Here is a 20356-nt window from a genome sequence, read left to right on the forward strand (position 1 = left end):
GCACTCTCAGCGAAGACTTCCCTCTGCTGTAACTCACATTTTTTACTCTGAATGACTCGTTTACAGGCAGGTGAACACCTGTGTGCCAAGAACAAAGCTTTTAAAACTGCTGTTTGGATCGATTAAAAGTACTCACTGCAAACTATAAAATGAAACATGAAAAAGTTACCCCAACTATATCAAATGGCGCAGTTTGAGGGAGTTTGCTCCATTAGGTTTTCAGATAGATATGAATTAGAAGAAATGTAAACAAAGCACTTGGCTGAATATGGCGAAACCTCCATGGAAGCTTGAGTCACATGACTGACCTTCATTAAGCTGGCCTTAGTCTGTGTAGGGAAACAAATATAGTGAAACTGGACAAGCCTCAAATCACTGACAAGTTGTTTTGGTAGAAATATAAAAGTGAATCTGCTGCCAAACATGAAAGAAAAGAGAAAGTACAAGTAAGATAACTGTCAAGGATAAATATCAAAGCTTAAACAGGACGGTAAGACAGAGCTCAGTATTTAAACACAGCTTTTGCAGAACTTCTGGTAGACCGGTAAGTTTACCATTTGACCTACTTGTAGGTAAACAAACACACGTGGTAGCTGGCATTCTATCACAAATTTTAATAGAACTTATAACCTAAGGACAGGTTAACCATCATCTGTGTGAATTTTGTTTTTTACTTAATGATTTTCTTTGTCTGGTCTTCATAACTTGAGTACTTTTGATAATTACCAAAGCAATATCTGTTACACCGCTGGCAGTCATAATAAATAGATCAGAGTCAATAAATGTATGCTACACTGCAAAGAGGGCCCCAAAATTAAGGAAAACAAAGTAAAAGGTAGAAAAACTTTAACGATTACAAGTCAAAACTATTTGGTATAATAATATAGTAGTAATTGGGTAATATAATGGTAACCTGCTAACAATAAAATATATGTTCAGCTACTATAAATTCGAACCTGTCTTCTTTCAACACTTGTAGTGTTGAAAGAAGACAAAACTGGTAGTTTCCACACTGTCATGATGTTTGTTGATGATGCAAATCTATTTATGGAAACCAAAACTTGTTTTTTGGAAACATATAAACTATAATAACCTTTAACCTATAATAACCTTTTGTCAGTGTGTTGAAGAAAGGACACTTCTGTTTCATTTTCATCATAAGAATAAGGCTATGATGAAAGCTTTGACACTCATGCTTAATTCATATTTAAAACTATTTACATTTTTTTACATTGCAATGCATTGAAATTAAATGTACAAACTTGCTTTGCTATATGAGTTTATTACACCTAATGTCTTCAGTGTTTACATTAGTTTAATTTTATTTAAGCATTACTTTTGTTAAAATCCTGCTCTCAGTTTTTCTCTTGTTTTTTAAGATGACACATAAGTGATTAACGGAGTCATCAGTTCCAACATAGGATTTATTTTCTCCTAAGGTCATATGGATGGAGAGCGCAGAATGATAAACACATTTAACTTTGGCTTGAACCACAGCAGCACCTTTAGATCCAGGTCCACTGGGAATATTCAACAAAAAACTGCAATGTTATCATTTCAATGGAAATGTTTTATTTAAATTCTATTTCATTTGAAACAAACTTGTCTTATTCAGACCTCATTCAGTCATCTCCAGAGTCTTGACACAGCAACAAACTGCTGTGATGCTTATTATTTCTCATTTTCGTCCCATGCTTGTTGCCTCAGCTGCTCCAGTCAATCTAACAGGAAGGCTTTCAGTGGTGGAGCCCCCACAGCCCCCCTCTACCAGCCCCCTCCTCTCACATTCCCATCCTAACTTAATTGATGAACATCTCGGTGGAGGTTCTTAGTAGTGGTTTCGTCACCATGTTGCGCCCGTTTTTCCAAACTCTTCACCCAGACAGGCCGAAGTATCCATGACACCTCTGAGCACGAGGCCATGATCCTGTCTGTGTAAAGATGGAGGAAGATTTCCACTCGCAAAGTTAGGTCTCATCATGTTATACAGCAAGTGATTCAGTGAGTCTGGGGTGCTATTGTGTGATTACCTATTCAGAATTTACACTATTGTGTTTGCAATTTTACTCCTTCTGCATACATTGTGCTATTTTAGCCCTTCATATATTAAAACAGCTGATTCAGGAGATGAATCTACGACTTTTAGATTTTTTTACTTTTATGGTTTGTTTTTTTAAATTGCACTTTATTTACACATATATTCCTCATAAAAATACACTGAGATCTCCTCAATGTTTTCTAAAAAAACATTGATTTTCAGAAATCTGTATCTTCTTATGCTACTTTTAGTTCTACGCCAATGCTAGATTAATTTTGGATTTTAGCTAGCCTTTTGCTAGTTTTAGCTGTTAGTCATCTTTTTCACACTTTTAGCTAACCTTTTGCTAGATTTGACTTTTAGCCAGTGTTTTGCTTCTTTTAGCTTTAACAGCTCTGTTTCAGCTAACTAGAGTAAAGTCATTCAGCACTAAGCACTCATTTTTTAGATCTACATTTTGGCTTTTGCTCATTTTAACATCGACCCAAATTTAGCAAAATTGGAGTTAGTCATCGTCACATTCCCATTTTCCAGATGCATATTTTGCACGAGCTTCATCTCGTGTTGTTTCTCTCCCGCTTTTCCTTTCATATGTACACAAACTCATAAACTGCTGCAGAGTGGAGCGACAGATACTCTCTGCGCAGCAAAGGAGGCGGATCATATGGAGTGGCAGCTGAGGATGTGAGATTAATCTGACAGGTGCAGGCTGAGAGAGTGACAGCATGGGAAGAGGGGGTGGAGGAAGACCCTGTGGAGGAGGGGTCACTTCTTGAAACAGGAGGATTCAGAGAGATTAATGGTTCTTTTACTTATCAGCACACAGACCCTTGCAGTATATCACCAAGGCCACTGTTATCCTCACCATTTTTATATGAGCCATGAGAGATTTGAAAAGGAGGAAGGAAATCGTTGTGCAATCACACACACTTAATCACAGCAAATTGAATTGAAAGAGCATCCCAATATTATCAGGTCAGAATAATTAGGTAATTAAAAAACTTATTACCATGTAATTACTGGGTATGAAGCTCAGACGTTAAATTTGTCAGATTTTTTTTTCTGTTTTGCACAGCCCAGACTGGTCCACTCAGTGTTGTGTGATGTGTATAAATGATCCTAAGATTTATTACTGATGAATTACTCATTTCTGATAAATATGCAGCTAGAGGTTTCAGCCACTTAATTCAGTTTTGTGTGACAGAAGAGGTGAAGGTTGGGGGAAGGCGGCCAACTAGCCTGTCACAATCCAAATATAATAAAATCTTTTGGAAAACTCAAGTTGAAGAGATGTGTTTTCTGATTTAGAAAGAGACATTTCGATGCCCCTCCGCCATGTTACTCTGTTAGTATGGGATTGGAGGCATGTTATTATGGGCCATTCAGTCCCTATACAAACGGTGCAAGAGTCTTGTTTGCATTGCCAGCAGTAAGTTGGACGTCTTCGGGGTTATGAACTTTAGGTATTGACCAAAAAACGATATCGCGGATACAGGTGGTCGAAATGAGTTTTCTCTGCAGGGTATCTGGGCTCTCCCTTAGAGATGGGGTGAGAAGTTCAGTTATCCAGGAGGGACTCAGAGTAGTGCTGCTGCTCCTCCACATCGAGAGGACCCAGTTGAGGTGGTTCGGGACACCCTGGAGAAACTATCTCTCTCGACTGACCTTGGAACACCTTGGATATCTGCCGGAAGAGATGGAAAAGATGGCTGTGGAGATACATGTCTGGGCTTCCCTGCTCAAGCTGCTGCTGCCCTTGTGACCCGATTAAAAAAATAAGTGGCAGATAATGGATGAATGGATATTTTTGTATTAATTTTATATCCTGATTTCTTTGCCTTTAAGTTTATTATTACTTACCATAAAGGCAGATCACAATATACATTTAGCTCTAAATGTTACAGCTCAGAATTTTAAATACTTCCTTTTATTCTCATATTTTATCTATAATAGGAAATCTTGAACTAAGACTTCTTGTATAATTCCAGCTCAAACTGTAACTGTAACTGTAACTTATGAGAACCACCGTTGGAGAACTTTTGCCAGAGTATTTAAAAGGTGACAAGGTATCTCTGGGTGAATCTGAGCATGTGTGAGGTTCAGTTGCTGGCTGATATAACTTTACTGACAGGCTATAGGCCTGCTTTGGCTCAGCCTAGTGAGTTATTGTCCATTAACGAGGGAAGCAGATGTTCCTAAAGTGTCAACAACATCTCAGGTGCTGTTTGTAACGATTCCTTTTAATTCACCTACTATATAGATGCTTTTTAAGTCTCCTTGTATCTAAAATTGTAGCCTCCGGTGTGTTTTTGTTTCTTGTTTCCCCATTCTTTCCTTTCCGGAGGTTGCCTCATCTTGTCAAGACCTCACTTGGCTCCAAACAACAAAACGCACCTTCACAGCGGGGTGGACACTATACTTGACTGCACTTCGCATCTGTTTCCAGTAACAAGCATCAGAATAAGAGCCTGTGACCTAACAGGATGTATTAACTATGACAGGATGCAGGTGTCTGAAATTAGTCAGGAAGAGAGTCTAATTTTAAAGAGTAAGATTATTTCCAGAGACTCGTCCCACTGTAAACGGACTGAAATGTATCCAAAATAGAAGTGAGATAACTGGACTGTCTGGAGAGGAACAAAAAAAAAACATCAGCTGATTCAAAATCAACTTTGTGGATTTTGTTTTTTACTTTAGGATTTTTTTTGTGTCTGTTCTTCATAACTTGAGTACCTTTAATAATTACCAAAGTAATACCTGATACACCGCTGGCAGTCATATTAAGTCAATAAATCTATGCTAGAGGGCCCAAATATCAAGGAAAACAATGTTAAAGGTGGAACAACTTTAACAATTACAAGTCAAAACTATTTGGTATAATAGTATAGTAGTATTTGGGTAATATAATATAAGACAACCAAAAGTAGATTTACATAATTAGGAGGATACATAGAGGCTTTAATCCATTCATTTCTGGCACACACATATAAAATTGTTGTTATCTTATCTCTTCAAACACCACATCCTTGTGCACTTGTTTTCATTCAGTCAGCCTTGAAGACCCTGCTGCCAGCTTCTCAGGTTCCCCAACAGCCCAAAACCGGATTCAGCCTTCAGAGGGTCAGTGTTTGGGCAGTGGAATAAAGACAGCTCCAGGATTTACCTTCACCCTCCACCATTCAGTCACCAGCTCCACATGTTAGATGAGACACATTGTCTTTAAAGCCTGTCTTAACAACAGGGTCCAGTTCTGGTCTGAGGTGAATAAACAATGCTTTGCTGTTACACTCACAACCTCCTTAGTTCTTTGTGTTTAAGCTACGTTTAAAAAATACTGACATGTGAAGGAAAAAGAGTTCTTATTGTTAGTTCTACAGTTTTATCATTTAAATTATGTTGCTTTTAGATTCTACAACTCTTTGACTTTTGGAGTCCATCCAATACAAGATGGCCACCTTAACTAACCGACGTTAGCCAACACAAAACAGATATTGAGCTAAAATCTGGCATGTTAGTAGCTCACATACTCCCAGAGCTAACAGGTCATGCAAGATCTTGTGATATAGCATGAAATTGCACATACCATTATTTATAGGATTTGATTATAACGACTACAACTCTGACATTTCTCAGTATGAGATTATTTTAGTTTAAAACTCTGGCATGATAAGCAGCGATAAGCATTTCTTCATAGTATATAAGATTGTCATTTCATCTTCCTTTGTCAGTCTGTCTGGTTCCATACTCTTCTCTTCCTGTCTGACCTGCATCATGTGATGTGCCTTGGATTCATAAAATGATTTTTCTGTATTTTGGACTTCTTGAATTGCCTGCCTGGGTCGGTCCTGCAGCTCCTTAAGTTCTCATATATTTATTAAAGTCTTTTGTTCTTTCCATCTCTTGCCTCTCACATTGTTCTTTTGGGTTCTTCCAACCCCCCCTTCCAGCATTTCATGACATTTAGATCATCAGAGCATTGAGATTGGGCTGCCTCCCTCTGCCTCTAGAACTGCCATTGGTGCTAATTACCATATTTAGCATGCTAACATGCTACACTCAGATCATGAGCATCATGGGCTTTGCTGGATTCCTGCTAAATATCAGCATCTTGAAATATTTACGGTGAATGTTTGGTACGTGGGCAAATTTAACTCAACAGTCTTTTAGAGCAGAGGCACCACTTGTTTTTTTAAATTCAGATTTAAATAAAAATTTATGGGAACACCACAAATGGTCCGTGGTTACTGTCAGCAGAGGCTTACACACATTTTCTGCCACATCAAATTTGATCCGGATGGCAAAGATGACCATTAAAAGATAATGAATAAAAAAAATCCTAACTATTTGTTATATGAATTGTTGTTTAGAAGACTTGTACCATGCAAATCATTTAATTTAACCATATTAAACTTTATCCAATCGTAGGGTCAATAAAGGTCAGCAGAGTACTGAAGCAAACAGATGCCATCCTCCTGTATACCAATGTTGTCAAACAAGTCGGGGAGAAATTAGACTACAGCAGAGTTATATAAATATCTACAGCTTGTCTCATTCTTTTTCTTTCAGCCACTTCCCTCCAGCCCAAGCTGTAACCTCTTGAGGTCTTGTGTTACCTTCACCCTTCTGAGCAATTACCCAGTGAAGTAGAAGCTGCTCTGGCTGGCATTGGGCAGAGTTTGCAGTGGCAGGGGCAGCCTAACTAAGAGCCTAATGTTTGTGGAGTCCCGAGGAGAAAAAGGATTGGGGGGGACATGGATTTTGTGGACAACATTATTGGGAAAAATCAGAAGCAAGCTTCCCCAGGTAGCCGCACACTCACTAAACCCCATGTGTGGAATCAGACATCACACAGACAGATAATCCTTCCCAAAGGCTCCCCAAATAAGCACATTATGTGGTATGAATCCGTATAAACATGCACGTGCACACACAGACACACAAACAGGGCAGGGAGGATTTCAGGTCACAGCATGCAACCATTTGTTGGTTTTGGGGGAGAATTGAGGATTACTGATATAGTAGGACACTTGCCAGATGTGGCCACATGTCACTTTCATTTTGTAGTAAAATTTTATTTCTTCAACATTTTGAAGTTTGGCACTGAGCGCTTTTACTTCCTTCCAATAACGGTGTTGTTGGTATTGTGATGTCATGAAGACCAGTAAAAAACAAAAGTAAGAAACCAAACCTGCACAAATTATTTTTTAATTCAATGGTTAATGTGCTCTTAAATAAATTTAAAAAAAGCTAAACTTGTGAATGGAAATAGCTGAAGTGACTAAAATTAGGTCAGCAATGGTGATGTCCATGGAAGAGCTGTTTATGATATAGACATTTTTGATGTATTGGTGTATATTTTCACTCAGATTTGTTGAGTAAAATATGCAAATAGGTTCTACATGAGTTACAGTATGAATATTCTGAATTGAAAAACCTATTTAAACCATAAAATTATTGGTCTAGCAAACGTTTTGTAGAAAAAACAAAACAAAACAAAAAACTTGTTTAAATGCTAAAATGTGTCCTTATGGTGCTCCACCACCCTGCTTGTCCCTTGATCATTACTCTTGACAGTTGTTTTACTCCTTCTTTCTCTTTTGTTTTTGTATTTAGCAGCATACTCGCTCTTATATTTCCACCTAAATGTCTTCTTTGAGATTCAGCACTTGTCTGATTCCACCATATTTGTTTACCTACATGAACTACAGGCCAGCCTAATGTAGGTCAGTCAAGTGATTCAAGCTTCCATCTGATTTTTGGTGGATTCAGCTGAGTGCTCTGTTTACATTAAATGCGTACCTGCATTATATCTGGAAAACTACTGCATAAAACTCTCTCAACTTGGACCATTTGATATAGTTTAGGATAACATCTTTTATGTTTTATTTTTGACAATGAATACTTTTAATGTGTCTTGAAACCATTTCACTCATGTCCAGTGTACTAAAGGTCCATGAGTCAGTGTCTGTGACAGCATCACAAACACCCGGTCTCTCCTCCAGACTGCCAGGCTGTTTTTCATCTGCAGGCCTTTTTCTATCCCTGTATCTCAGGACTTTCTCAGTTTGTCAGACATCTCTCACTCAGCCCCCTTTTCTTCCTCTCAGCATTCCCATCACGTCCTCGGGTCCACATTTGCTCAGATTTTAGGTTTGGCTCAGGGAATCAAAAGAAACCTGTGCAGTGACTGTTTTGGGATGTACATGCAACCAGCTGAATGCAGCTGTTCAGAGCAGACCAAGTGTAAGTTTAACCACTTCTTGCTCAGCTTGTGTTTTCGTGTGCCTCTGTAAGATAGATCTTATAAATAAAATGAGCAGAATGAGAGAACGGTACCACTCTGAGGAAGGAAGGAGCTTCACTCTAATGAATCTCTGCTGGACAGCCCAGGAAAGAAGCACAGCCATTTTTGGGAGCAAGGAGCCATCTCCTTGGAGAGTACCATGGCAACAGCCTAACGTGGGCCCCAGCTTTCCTGAGATGTTCTTTTCAAGCCCCTAGTCTAAAGTGGCAGGCCAGTTTTTTTGTTATGTGATGTCTATTGCGCTCTCTTGGCCATTCTTCTGTTTTCTTCTTTTCTCTGCCTGCCTGACATGGCCCTGGCCTCGTTCAACGGTGAGGCTGTGAGAAGGCCGCTGAGGGTGAGTGTCCGTGGGAAAATGTTGCCAGACAACGCAGTGGTATGTGACAGAGAGGGACAGCTATTATATACTCTGTGTGGGGCAAAAGGGGAAACTATTACAATGAATTTATGATCTAAGCGGATCATTTTCACTGTATCCACATGATATAAATGTATTTTTAGGCTTTACACTTCTAAACTAGAACCTTTCAAACTTTCTAACTTTAGGGCAACTTGCCTAATGCACTAACTTGAGGGATTTTTAAAAAAATTTTCTCAGTTATACTTTTCCTCATGTTTGCCCTTTTAGCGCAATCCACCATACAGTTAATGTTAAGGGCTGTAAATACATGTCTCACTCCAACAAATTAAAAAAAGAAACTCTCTGTGCAGGATGAGTGGTCTGTACTCAAATAGATGCAAATAGTTTTTTGCTGGACTTTTCATACAACTTTCATTCTTGCCTTTTGGCAGAAGATACAGAGTCCCCAAATGCAAACTGAATCACTTTATAAATTTATTTGTTGATCATATTTCTGTATAATGTCTCTAAAGGCTCAGTGAGTTGTGCATTATATCTCTTGGTACTGAGGTAGGGGTTGTGGGGAACTGTGCATCACATTGTACTGTTATATATACTGTTGGATTATGTTGGGCATTTGTTTGTTGCTGTATTAGTTTATTGTCACCCACCTCCAATGGCGAAGATGGAATGATAATGTCTTTGTGTGTCTGTGTTTGTCTTTTTGTTTTTCTGTACTATACCTATAAACATACCTAAAACTCAATTTTACATGTTACATGTTTACATGTTACACTAAAACTTGGCGTGATATCAGCTTTAATCAGTGTGTTTAACTTTAATCAAACACGCACATCGGCTTGAGCAGAATTTTGTGGCAAATACTAATTATCAAAGTTTGCATGCTCATTGGATGGTAAAACATGACTTTATCCAACCACATGATACTTTTGTGTTTGGTCCACATTACTCTTATTTGTCCTGAGAAATATTAATAATGCTACATGCATCAGTAGCATTATTAGTATCAGACCTCATATGAACACGATTCGGATTCTCTTTGATCACTTTTGCTGTATTTGAATTATAATACGCAATAGCTTATAATTACTACCTTATACAATGTAAATTAGAGAAAACAAAAGACTAAGTATCAGAGGATCAGGACTAAAAGAGAAGGTGTTCAGTTACAAACCTGTCCTCAGCCTCAGTACCACAGACAGTACATGCCACAGTTGGACTCCTGACATTTCAGAGCCGTGATTGAGTTATAGAGTCTGACCTACACAAACCCCAGTCAAGTAAAGGGTCAATAAGTCAGGCAGACTCAACCAACACAAGCTAAAACAACAAACCCCCTGACTCTGTACTATCACTGCTACAGGAGGATGGCAGGCAAAGCAGGAATATATTTCCATCACTGTTAGAAATCTGACTTTAGGACTGGTTCATGTTCTGATGAAGCACAACCTCACAGAGCTGTTTATAGCATTTCATGCTTCATTATCTGACTGTGAGATAAAAAGAACTGCAGATATAAATTTATAAATCCATAATTTCCTTGTCACTTACAATCTTCCATAGATCAAATGCTTAACTTATCATTAATATTGACATTTTACTGTGTGGAAGTTGCTCAGTCATTTAATTATTTGCTAGTTTATTATAGATAAAACTAATGATTGAAATGCAGTTGGCTGTAGTCTGGGTAGGACTGTTAGGTTGCTGCTTTTCAGCTTTTTAAATGCAAATTATATATTATGTGCACTAATATCCATCTTTAGTTTTGACAGTCTTCCAGTGTATGTCCATAAATTATCAAATGCATACATTTTCCTTCCACTTTTTTTTTAGAAATGCTCCTTTATGTCATTCTAAAACAAAGACAGAACTGACAAAATCTGTAGTTTTATGGTTTATTATATGCACAGAACAGTGATTAATAGGAGTTTTATAAGGTGCATGTCATCCAATACAGGTGTCTGTAAAATAGCATCCCTTAAACATTAGAAGGTATGTTCCTGTCACAAACATGCTGAATAATTTACAGGTCTTACTGAATGTTAGACATTGGCTTTAAGAACTTTACTGCTTATGTTAACAGAGAGCCATCTTGTGGATAAATTAGGAAGTGCACAGAGAGCAGGGTTGTTTATATTATGCCTTTTAAGACACACACAAAAAGCGAATGAGCCTGAGCTGAAAGAGGTAAAGTGTACATCATATTCCGTTTTTAGTTTTTATTTACTTGCACACCTCCACGTGACTTCTCTATCTAACGTGAGCCCATGAATGACTGCAGCCAGCTGAGGTGGCGCGACACTTTTTGGAAGACGAATCCTTTGGTGCAGTCGGCCCCCTCTGGCTTGCTCACCACCCCAGTGAGGAAGAACACCTCCCTGTACAGGGTGAGCAGGGGGCTGCCGGTGTTTATGGTGCAGGGGTCATTGGTCCGTGGAGCTGTGCAGCCCATTTTATTGGTCATCAACGTGGGGTATGTTTCCACACACTGAGGCAGCTTTTTGTACTGTAGGAAGTTAAAAGTGAGCGAGCCCTGGAAAACAGGCTGCTGTTCAAGCATTTTCCAGCCAGTGACAACAGCTGGGAGGTCTCCTGACATCAAGACGCTCTCAGCAAAGTCCCTCTCAGGCAGACAGGCAGCAACAATGGTTTTCTTAAAGATTATGCGGTCGCGGAGCTCGATCACAGCCAGGTCGTTTTCAGGGCGGCCTTCCACATAACGAGGGTGGACATGAATTAATTTTGTGTACAGTGTCTGCTCGTCATTGTCTCTGTTGTTAAGGCTTCGTTTACCTGAGGAGGACCAGGTAAGAACAGATGGTGGCATTAGAGAACAGTTGTGCAGAGTTATACTTGCATTTACAACATATGCCTAATAAAGTAATAAACCCAAACCCAGTTTGTGTATTATCATAAATTCCTGAGTGAAGTTCTAATCCAGCTAAAATATTGGAAATACCTCAACTCACTACAGCATTGAAATTACCATAATAATATTTAAACTGTGTGGAAATGAGACTGCAAATATCTGCAACAGTCGCTCAGACTTACTATGATTCGATTATTTGTTCCTTAGGACTGCTTGGATTTTTGTTGATCATGTAAAAAATTATGTAATAAAGACATTAATTTAAAAAGAAAACATTAAATGTGAATGATTTTTATGTCATTCACTAATCTGTTTTGGAAGCTTTGCACCAATGCAAAAACAAAGTTTAGAAAAAATGTTGCAGTTTATTTGTGTTTTTGTAGAATCACAGAATAATAAGAATGTGTATTTTGGTCAGTGTAGAATGATCAGTTTGTATCTACAGACACTACAAATGTTATATTTAATTGTCTATAATAGTACTATAAAAAAAGGAGAAATCAAAACCTGGCTCTACAGCAGACCTTTTTCACTTTCTTGATTTATCTATCTAGTGTTGTTTTTCCTGCATGTTTGGAAGGGAAATAAAACATATCATAGAGACAATTACAGACAAAAAAAATCTAATTTTCAAAACAGAAAAGACACATTTAGAGTATTTGCTCCACTGACGTAATATTAAATCTGTTCTGGTGATGTTTTTGGAGAACGGTAAAGCTCATTTCCAACCACAGAATCTGATGTAAGTTGTTGTTTTAGCTATTATCAGCGCAAGCAGTGTTAGCAACTAAAGTATATTTCTGTGTTCTGTTTACTCACCGACTACAACCTGGAAGGAGCTGTATTTGTTGGCACACTGAGCTGAAGTCAGGACCAGGTTCTCCTTCAGGATGACTCCGCTACAGTAACCCGCAGACTCTGGAGTCTTCAGCAGAGCCTGCAAACAGGATGGTTGTGTTGTAGGAACAGGAGAATGGGCAATGTGCCACATGGGAGTGTGTTACTTCCTACCTGCCAAGGACACTGTGTGGATGTACAAGTTAGTCCTTCAACGTTGCTGGTCTGTCTGTTGTTCCACGGACTCAGACTGTTCACCTTACCACAGGGGAACGTGACTGTCGAGGGAAGATCATCATTTTTAGACAACAAACAGTAATTGTTGTTGTAAAACAAGAAATTATTCAAAAGTAGTGCAAACACATGACCCACGCATCTCGAAACACTTGCAGACTATTTTATTTTATGCAAAAACCTGAATGTTTAAAACCCACTGACAATACATTACAAAAAAATCAGAAGCTAGCAATCTTACATCACATTAGCTATTACATTTTTGTACATTTCTGTCTGTCTGTTAGCAAAATATCATCCAAACATGAGTTACTGAGTCTTCTGTTATTGCACACCACCGAAAGATGAAATGTGGGCAATAATGTTTTTGCCTGTGTCTGCGTGTGTGTGTGCATGTGTTTGTTCTTTTGTCCGTAGCCTTAGCAAAATAGCTCATGGACCACTGGACAGATTTTGATGAAACTCTCAGAAACTAATCCCTGGCTGTACATCTGCAACTGATTAACTTTTAGAGTCAATCTGATTCAAGATGGCTGCCGAAGCTAACAGTAAAATGGGTGTAATTCAGTCAATTTTAGAGGTATTAAGCAATTTTAGTGTAGTAGTGGCTGAGAGTCATCCCCACCACATCCTCAGAGTGCCAACAAACTGCACCATATAACCAGAGTTTGTGCATAACAGAAGTGCATTGGAAGATGTGAATTAACCACCTTAACAAACATACCTGCAGGCTCACACTTGTTCTTGTTCGAACGGCTGAGCTTCCATCCACGAGCACAGGAACACTCATAAGATGTGTAGCCCGGTTTGCAGAACTGCGAGCAGCCCTTCTCCCTTTCCAGAGTGCAAAGAGTCTCATCTGCATTGTGAAACAGAGAGGGGAGGTAGTAAAATGTCCACAGCAATAACAGGTTTAAACAAATAATGATTTGACACGCAGCCCGCCCTGATTCCCTTTAACCTTTTTCACAGTGGACCCCGGTGAAACCCGACTTGCAGACGCAGTCGTAGCCTCCCACGCTGTCTGAACACATGGCTCCGTTCTTGCAGGGGTTCTCTGCACATTGATCTCCATCTAAACAGACAAGCAGTCTATGAGAAGATGGAATGACTGGACAGTAATACAGAGCTCTTTAAATGGAGAACTCACCGATGTAAACTGACCAGAAGATGTCCTGGAAGAGAAAACACACAAGTGAATAACTGCAGCTGCACACTGGCTTCGTTTGTCATTTAAACAGAGGCATAAGAGAGAAACAAGGAACCAACTCAAGCTCACCGTGCGATACGAGTCCTGGAAATACTTTCTGGCCTCCTCGTAGGTGCACACCTTCTCCATGCAAGCCTGTTCCAGGGTGGAGGATGGCGTTCCCACGTTCCTCTTCTGACGGGAGATCAGCGAGGTGGCCAGCTGCTTTTCCAGAAACACTGAGGGAGCAGTTACCATCTCAGCGAACTCGGAATTACAAGTTTGTGAACACGTAAAAATATGTATTTTTTTATTTGTCCTTTTTTTTTTCTTCTTGAGCCACATACATCACCACGGACAAGGTTATACTAAACGTGCTGCCACGTGGGTCTTTAACTCCCTCCTGAACAAAGACTTAGACCCCTGCTAAGCATTTACAGTACCATCGGTGCTGGTTTGCTCACCTGTCTGAGGGCTCTGAATGGCTGCTGCCACCCCAGCAAACAGAGACAGAAGAGCAGCATATGTGATCGAGAAATTCATGGTGACACGGGAGCGTCAGAGGAGTCAGCACTGCAGGGATCAATGTGTTCCTAGGAAGCGCAAATACAGAAGGAAGATATGATGTGAGGGGCAACAGAAGGACATCAAGATTAGAAATTCACTGAGGAGCGCTTCAATTGTTATGCTACACAATAATCTTCTTGGCTACTAGCTGTTTTTAAAAGTAGGTGAACAGTAACTTTAACATGCCATCTCTATCTTAACTCTTCTTATTCACTGCCAAAACATAATTATTGTCAAAAGTGAAGGCAGAGCAACAACGTTTCTGAGTTTGTTGGTCTGTACCATTCACAAAACATCTTGTGAATCGCTGAACGGGTTTAAATCACACTTTCAGAAAGTAATCACTGATTAACTTTTAGGGTCAACCTGATTTAAGATGGCTGCCACAACAAAGCAGTCCTAGCTGACACAAAAGCAGCTATAACTCAGTCAATTTTACAAATACTGAGCTAAAACTTGGTGTGGTAGTAGCTGATGGTCATTCATAACACATACTCCGACAACCGGCATCAGCTTAAATGGTGGATGATTTTATAGAATATTCCTGCATACAGGATACAAACGGCACCTTTTGACGGTGCTAATGTACTGAGACAATACACACAAAGTTAAACTAAGCATTGAAATATAACAGGACAGGAATTTGTGAAAATATAAATATCTGCTGAATATGCCCACTATATATTGTTTTTAATGATGGCAAGTCAGAACTAACATACACCGCCAATGATGATTTATCAATATGACAGCTAACAATTTAAAAGAAAAATTATGATTCTTTGATTTAATGACAAATAAAATGAAATTTTTTTTTTTTTACAGTAAATGTAACCACATCCTTTTACTGTATAGCTGATGTTAAAGACTGTTCAGTGTGGTATTATCTATGTAAGGCCTTATTAGTATTAATTATACTGTAAGAAAACATACAGGCGATATTTATTACATACATAAAAGCACGAGATTGTTATATTTTTCAAAGAACACCCCGCAGCTTTCTACCGTAGTAGATTTAGCTCATTGTGTTACGCAACAAAAACATGAAATAAAAAAATCGTAGAAGCGCATCTTCGTCTTCTTCTTCTTTCTTTTCTTGTTGGTGGTGGTGTTCTTCTTCTTTGCGAGCTGCAAAAACAACATCTTCGCCATTTGTTTGACGGGCGGGTCACCTCAGCGGGCCGGAACGCGGCTAAACACCGTTGCGAACATCGGTGACAACAAGCAGAGACGTGCTCGGTACCAACCTCCAGGGACAGAACCAAGGTACCGACCCGGTCTGGCTTCTTCTCGTCGCTAAACCAAGCAGTGACTTCCTGGACGGACGGAGCCTGTCAGGTCCAAACTAACGGTTCTGATCACATCCGAAGCTGCTGCCGCCCTCCCACTCTTTACTGTTGATGCTGAGTGTAATGACAGGGAACGGCCAGCAGAGGGAGATGACACAGAAAGCAGAGATTGAATATACAGACGTTCACTTTTTACGTTTATTTATTTATTTTTTACACTTACATATATAGGCTATATATATATATATATCTATATGTGTGTGTGTGGGTGTGTGCCTTATTTTTTATGGAACCATATCATTGCGTTACCTTTTTCAAAGGTCTCGTGACAAGGTAGTTATCCCTGAATTACCCTGTTCCTCCAGAGAGGGAATTAGAGAAGGGAATTACAAAATGTTTATTTCTCTCAATAAATGCAATACATAAACGTAAAAGCTGAACGTCTGTAAATGAGTTGTATAACTGTTGTTCTGTGACCATAAAGGGTTTGCAAAATTACTTATTGTGCTGTGTGACCAAATAAATGCTTTTCTGTATCAGGCTTTCTTTATCAGACAGTCTTCATTTGAACAGTAGGAAGCGTCTGTTGAAAGTCCGAGTCAAACCACCGATTCTACCCATAAAGCATTTGGATATAACTTTTTTTACTGTATCACAAACAGCCTGACCAATGCACGCAATTATTTTTTATCTTCAAATGCGTGATATCACATTAAAGTCTTGTATTGTTACACAGTAGTATGTCTTGTTAGGAATAAGTATTGTGATCGTATTGCGGTTCCTCGCAATACTTTTTGACCCTGTTTCGAGTTTTCTGTCCTTCAGACGCGCTGCACTCACTGCAGTTCTTCACCTAAACAGGTGGTGTCGCTGCGGAGCAAATAATACCAATGCACAGCTGCAACAACACCAGAAGAAGAGAGACCGGAAGTACATGCCTTCAACGCCGACGAAGATGCGAAGTTTATGCTATTCCACTTTACTTTTAAGCGACTTTAGTTCGGCTCAGTAAGTGTTAAAGGAAACTTTAGATGAACGGAAGCTAACAGCGATGTGGAGACAGCGGGCTGAACAACGACTGGAAGCAGCAGTGGGAGAAATGTCCGGGTTTCTGGAAACATCAGCCGCAGATTTCATAGAACAACTGCAACAAAACAAAACCCTCTCTGCTGCTTTCAACCCCAGAGTTCGACTGCACAGATTAGGTTTGTCTAAATACAATCCTCCTTTTAAGTGTGATGATGTTAGTTAGAGTGACCAGATGACCCCGATTTTAACGTTTTATGGATGAAAAGAAAATATTGCGTGTAAACTGTTATTACGGGTGAATGACTGATTGTAGTGTAAATCGCTTTAGGGTCCTTGGACTAGATAAAGCTCCATACAAGTGTAAGCCATTTACCATTTACGGTAGGGTGACGATACGTCCCCGAATTGTGGGATTGTCCCTATTTTAGACGAGCTGTTCCCGGAAATTATATAATTTTAGCATTTTATGGAATGAGGTATATTTTATAGGCATGACACACCGCTCTACAGACCCGGGCCAATGTGCACCGAAAGCGACGGGTTTTTTTGCAACAGGTTTAATTTGTTCCATGAAAGAACTGACTGAAAGCTTCATATTTTTTTACCATCTTCTGGGAGTCAGTCATAAGGACCTCTGTTTTGTACTGATTTAGTTTCAGCAGGTTTTCTGACATCCAGCATTAGATGTTGTTTTGNAGATCTTCCAACCAGCAGCTCAGCTGACCAGATGACAGCAGCAACTGGTGGAGAGGACTGTGGAGGAGCAGAAACTATCAGGAACCCAGATCTCTTTACTCATGATGATGAGTCCAGCTCTTCGCAGACTGAAGTCAGTGAGGAAGGTGAAGATGATGAAGAATTATACGATCCTAACTTTCAGCTGAAAGACTTATCAGACTCTGGATCAGAACCTGAAGACAGTGACTGGAAGAAGAGCAGGGCTCCTGAGACAGATGAAAACGCTGTCAACACGCCTCACAGCTTTTCTGACTGTGGTAAACAATTTTACACGACACGTCATTCAAGAACAATGTCTTCAAATTGTTTGGTGAATAAGAAATGTTACAGAGACAAGAAATCTGGTAGGTCAAGCAGGAAAATCCAGTCAAAACAGAAATCATTTAGTTGCGATGACTGTGAAAAAAGATTTGACAACAAGTCAAATTTAAACAGACACATAAGAATCCACACAGGACATAAACCATTTGCTTGTGATCTTTGTGGACAAAGGTTTGGATACAAGACAGTTTTAAAAGTACACATGATAATCCACACAGGACAAAAACCATTTGCCTGTGGCGTTTGTGAAAAAAAGTTTGGACACAAGTCAAATTTAAACACTCACATGATAATCCACACAGGACAAAAACCATTTGCATGTGATGTTTGTGAAAGAAGGTTTGGACACAAGTCAACTTTAAACAGACACATGACAATTCACACAGGACAGAAACCATTTGCTTGTGATGTTTGTGAAAAAAAATTTGGGGATGAGTCAACTTTAAACACTCACATGATAATCCACACAGGACAGAAACCATTTATTTGTGGTGTTTGTGGACGAAGGTTTGGACACAAGTCACATTTAAACAAACACATAAGAATCCACACAGGACAGAAACCATTTGCTTGTGATCTTTGTGATAAAAGGTTTGGAGACAAGTCTAATTTAAACACACACATTAGAATCCACGCAGGACATAAACCATTTGCTTGTGATCTTTGTGAAAAAAGCTTTGGACAAAAGTCAACTTTAAATACACACATGATAATCCACACAGGACAGAAACCATTTGCTTGTGATGTTTGTGAAAAAAGGTTTGGACACAAGTCAAATTTAAACAGTCACATGATAATCCACACAGGACAAAAACCATTTGCTTGTAATGTTTGTGAAAAAAGGTTTGGACACAAATCAGCTTTAAACAGACACATGATTATCCACAAAGGACAGAAACCGTTTGCTTTTGGTGTTTGTGAAAAAAGCTTTGAACAAAAGTCAACTTTAAGCACACACACGATAATCCACACTGGAGGGGAAAACAGTTAAGATCTAAACATTCAGACAGATTTTTAAGACACTTAAGAGTTCACAAAGGACAGAAACTAAACAGCTTCAGTATCTGTTGTTTAATAGTATGTGAGCTGTGGAAAAATTGTTCATAATTGCTGTCATTTTTACATACAGTATTATAAGTGTTGTTAGAGATGTAACTTTAACTGCTATAAATAGTATTTATGTCATTATTTGGTATGTCTTCTTTACATATATGGTTTACATATTTATTTATTTTAATATGGATTTTTTTTCTACGTTACACTGTGTCGGAACCATTGTTCAGTGCTATGTTGCACTGGGGACATTTGAAGTTGTTGCAACCCTCCTCCAAGAAAGCATGGCCCAGTCCGAATACTGGCATTCCCCCCTTGTGTCTTTCAAATGCACTTTCAAGCTGAAGGGTTTGACTGCGTAGTGTGTCTCAATTTTCTGGAGTGCTCTTTAGCCCCACCCCTTTTGCATCCTACGTCTGCCCTTCGTCTAAGCCTGCATTCAGGTGAACTTTGGGAAAGTATTTACCCACAATTCATCGCTGCATGTGACGTTTTGACATTTTTTATTATCTTTACTGATAATGAAAGGCTTTTGAATTAACAGGCAGAAATATGGCAGTGAAGTATTGAAATAATTCTTGTTTCACTGCTGTACAGGTGTGAATACTATTAAACTTTGCTCCGTAGTCAACAAGTCATAACAAAACACATTTGAACAGCCAAATGTCTCCTGCAATGACTCTGAAAAGCTAAAATACCTATACTGTACTTTTAAAATTGTACTGGCACCTTATTAAAATGCCAAAACAGCATTTTAACTGCATTTTAATGACAGTCATAAAAAAGTCAAAGAACAATCTAAAGCAGTCCACACCAAAGCAAAGCATGAATAATTTGTAAAGATGACACGAAGGAGCTTGAAGATCTGCCTGTTTGATTTTAAATCAACTGTAGAAAAGCTTTGCGATCCTGGTTTTCATGGTCAGTGAGAAGAGATGGGAGGTGCCCGTTTGGCAAGCCAAGTAGGTCATGTTGTTTCCAGATTATTATATAAATTGATGTATGTGTAAATGAGTTTGGTAACAAGAATGTGTGATGTGGTTTCTATCTATAAATATTCCCTGATTGTATCATCAACTCCTTTTTGGTGCTCAACTGTCCAGGGTGACTGTGTTAATAAAATCCTGGTTTCTTGTTATCTGAGTGGGTTTTTTTTTTATATGAAGCAAAAAAAACACTTCAGTCACAAATTGTGAGCTTTGAAACTCACTATAGCAAACCATTTGTGTATTTATTCAGTATCCCTAAAATCAAGTGTAATTTTTCCACACTAACACTAAAGCAGCCAGGGTAACTAGGTGTGTCTTAAACCTTTTTGTATGTGTACATATCAACTTTTGATGAAATTAGTAAATTCACCAATATGTACTTTCCTATAATTACAAAGTGTTTTTTAAAGAACATTGTGTAAGGCCTAGACTGTTATATGTTATTCTAACATTTCTATGTGTAGTTCTGCTACAAATGCAAACAAGATTATTTATTTTCTTTTTTTATGTTCAATAAAAGTTCTGATAATAAACAACTTCA

At 38.8% G+C, this 20356-nt stretch overlaps 2 protein-coding genes across 2 annotated transcripts; one reads left to right on the plus strand and one right to left on the minus strand.

Annotated features, from left to right (window-relative positions):
• Positions 1–10584: 10584 nt before the first annotated feature.
• proza (protein Z, vitamin K-dependent plasma glycoprotein a) lies at positions 10585–15801 on the minus strand. The gene is made up of 9 exons (XM_017421761.3): positions 15644–15801; positions 14297–14425; positions 13923–14071; positions 13794–13818; positions 13605–13718; positions 13368–13502; positions 12584–12687; positions 12392–12509; positions 10585–11496 (listed from the first exon to the last, which is right to left on the minus strand). Exons 2-9 carry the CDS (start codon positions 14373–14375, stop codon positions 10958–10960), a joined length of 1263 nt encoding a protein of 420 aa, XP_017277250.1. The 5' UTR covers positions 14376–14425; positions 15644–15801; the 3' UTR covers positions 10585–10957.
• Positions 15802–17413: 1612 nt separating this feature from the next.
• LOC108239252 (zinc finger protein OZF-like) lies at positions 17414–19495 on the plus strand. Its single transcript, XM_017421852.3, has one exon. The coding sequence runs from the start codon at positions 17442–17444 to the stop codon at positions 18762–18764; it is 1323 nt and encodes a 440-aa protein (XP_017277341.1). The 5' UTR covers positions 17414–17441; the 3' UTR covers positions 18765–19495.
• Positions 19496–20356: the final 861 nt, after the last annotated feature.

This window comes from Kryptolebias marmoratus, linkage group LG12, assembly GCF_001649575.2.
Source record: "Kryptolebias marmoratus isolate JLee-2015 linkage group LG12, ASM164957v2, whole genome shotgun sequence".
NCBI classification, from domain to species: Eukaryota; Metazoa; Chordata; class Actinopteri; order Cyprinodontiformes; family Rivulidae; genus Kryptolebias; species Kryptolebias marmoratus.

Excerpts from the sequence above, each read along its gene's own strand:
- proza (XM_017421761.3), bottom strand. The coding sequence starts at position 14,375 with ATGAATTTCTCGATCACATATGCTGCTCTTCTGTCTCTGTTTGCTGGG. Across the intron at positions 13,819-13,922 it reads TCCAGGACTCGTATCGCACG|GACATCTTCTGGTCAGTTTA; the intron begins GTGAGCTTGAGT and ends TTTCTCTTCCAG. Across the intron at positions 13,503-13,604 it reads CGGGGTCCACTGTGAAAAAG|ATGAGACTCTTTGCACTCTG; the intron begins GTTAAAGGGAAT and ends TTCACAATGCAG.
- LOC108239252 (XM_017421852.3), top strand. The coding sequence starts at position 17,442 with ATGACAGCAGCAACTGGTGGAGAGGACTGTGGAGGAGCAGAAACTATC.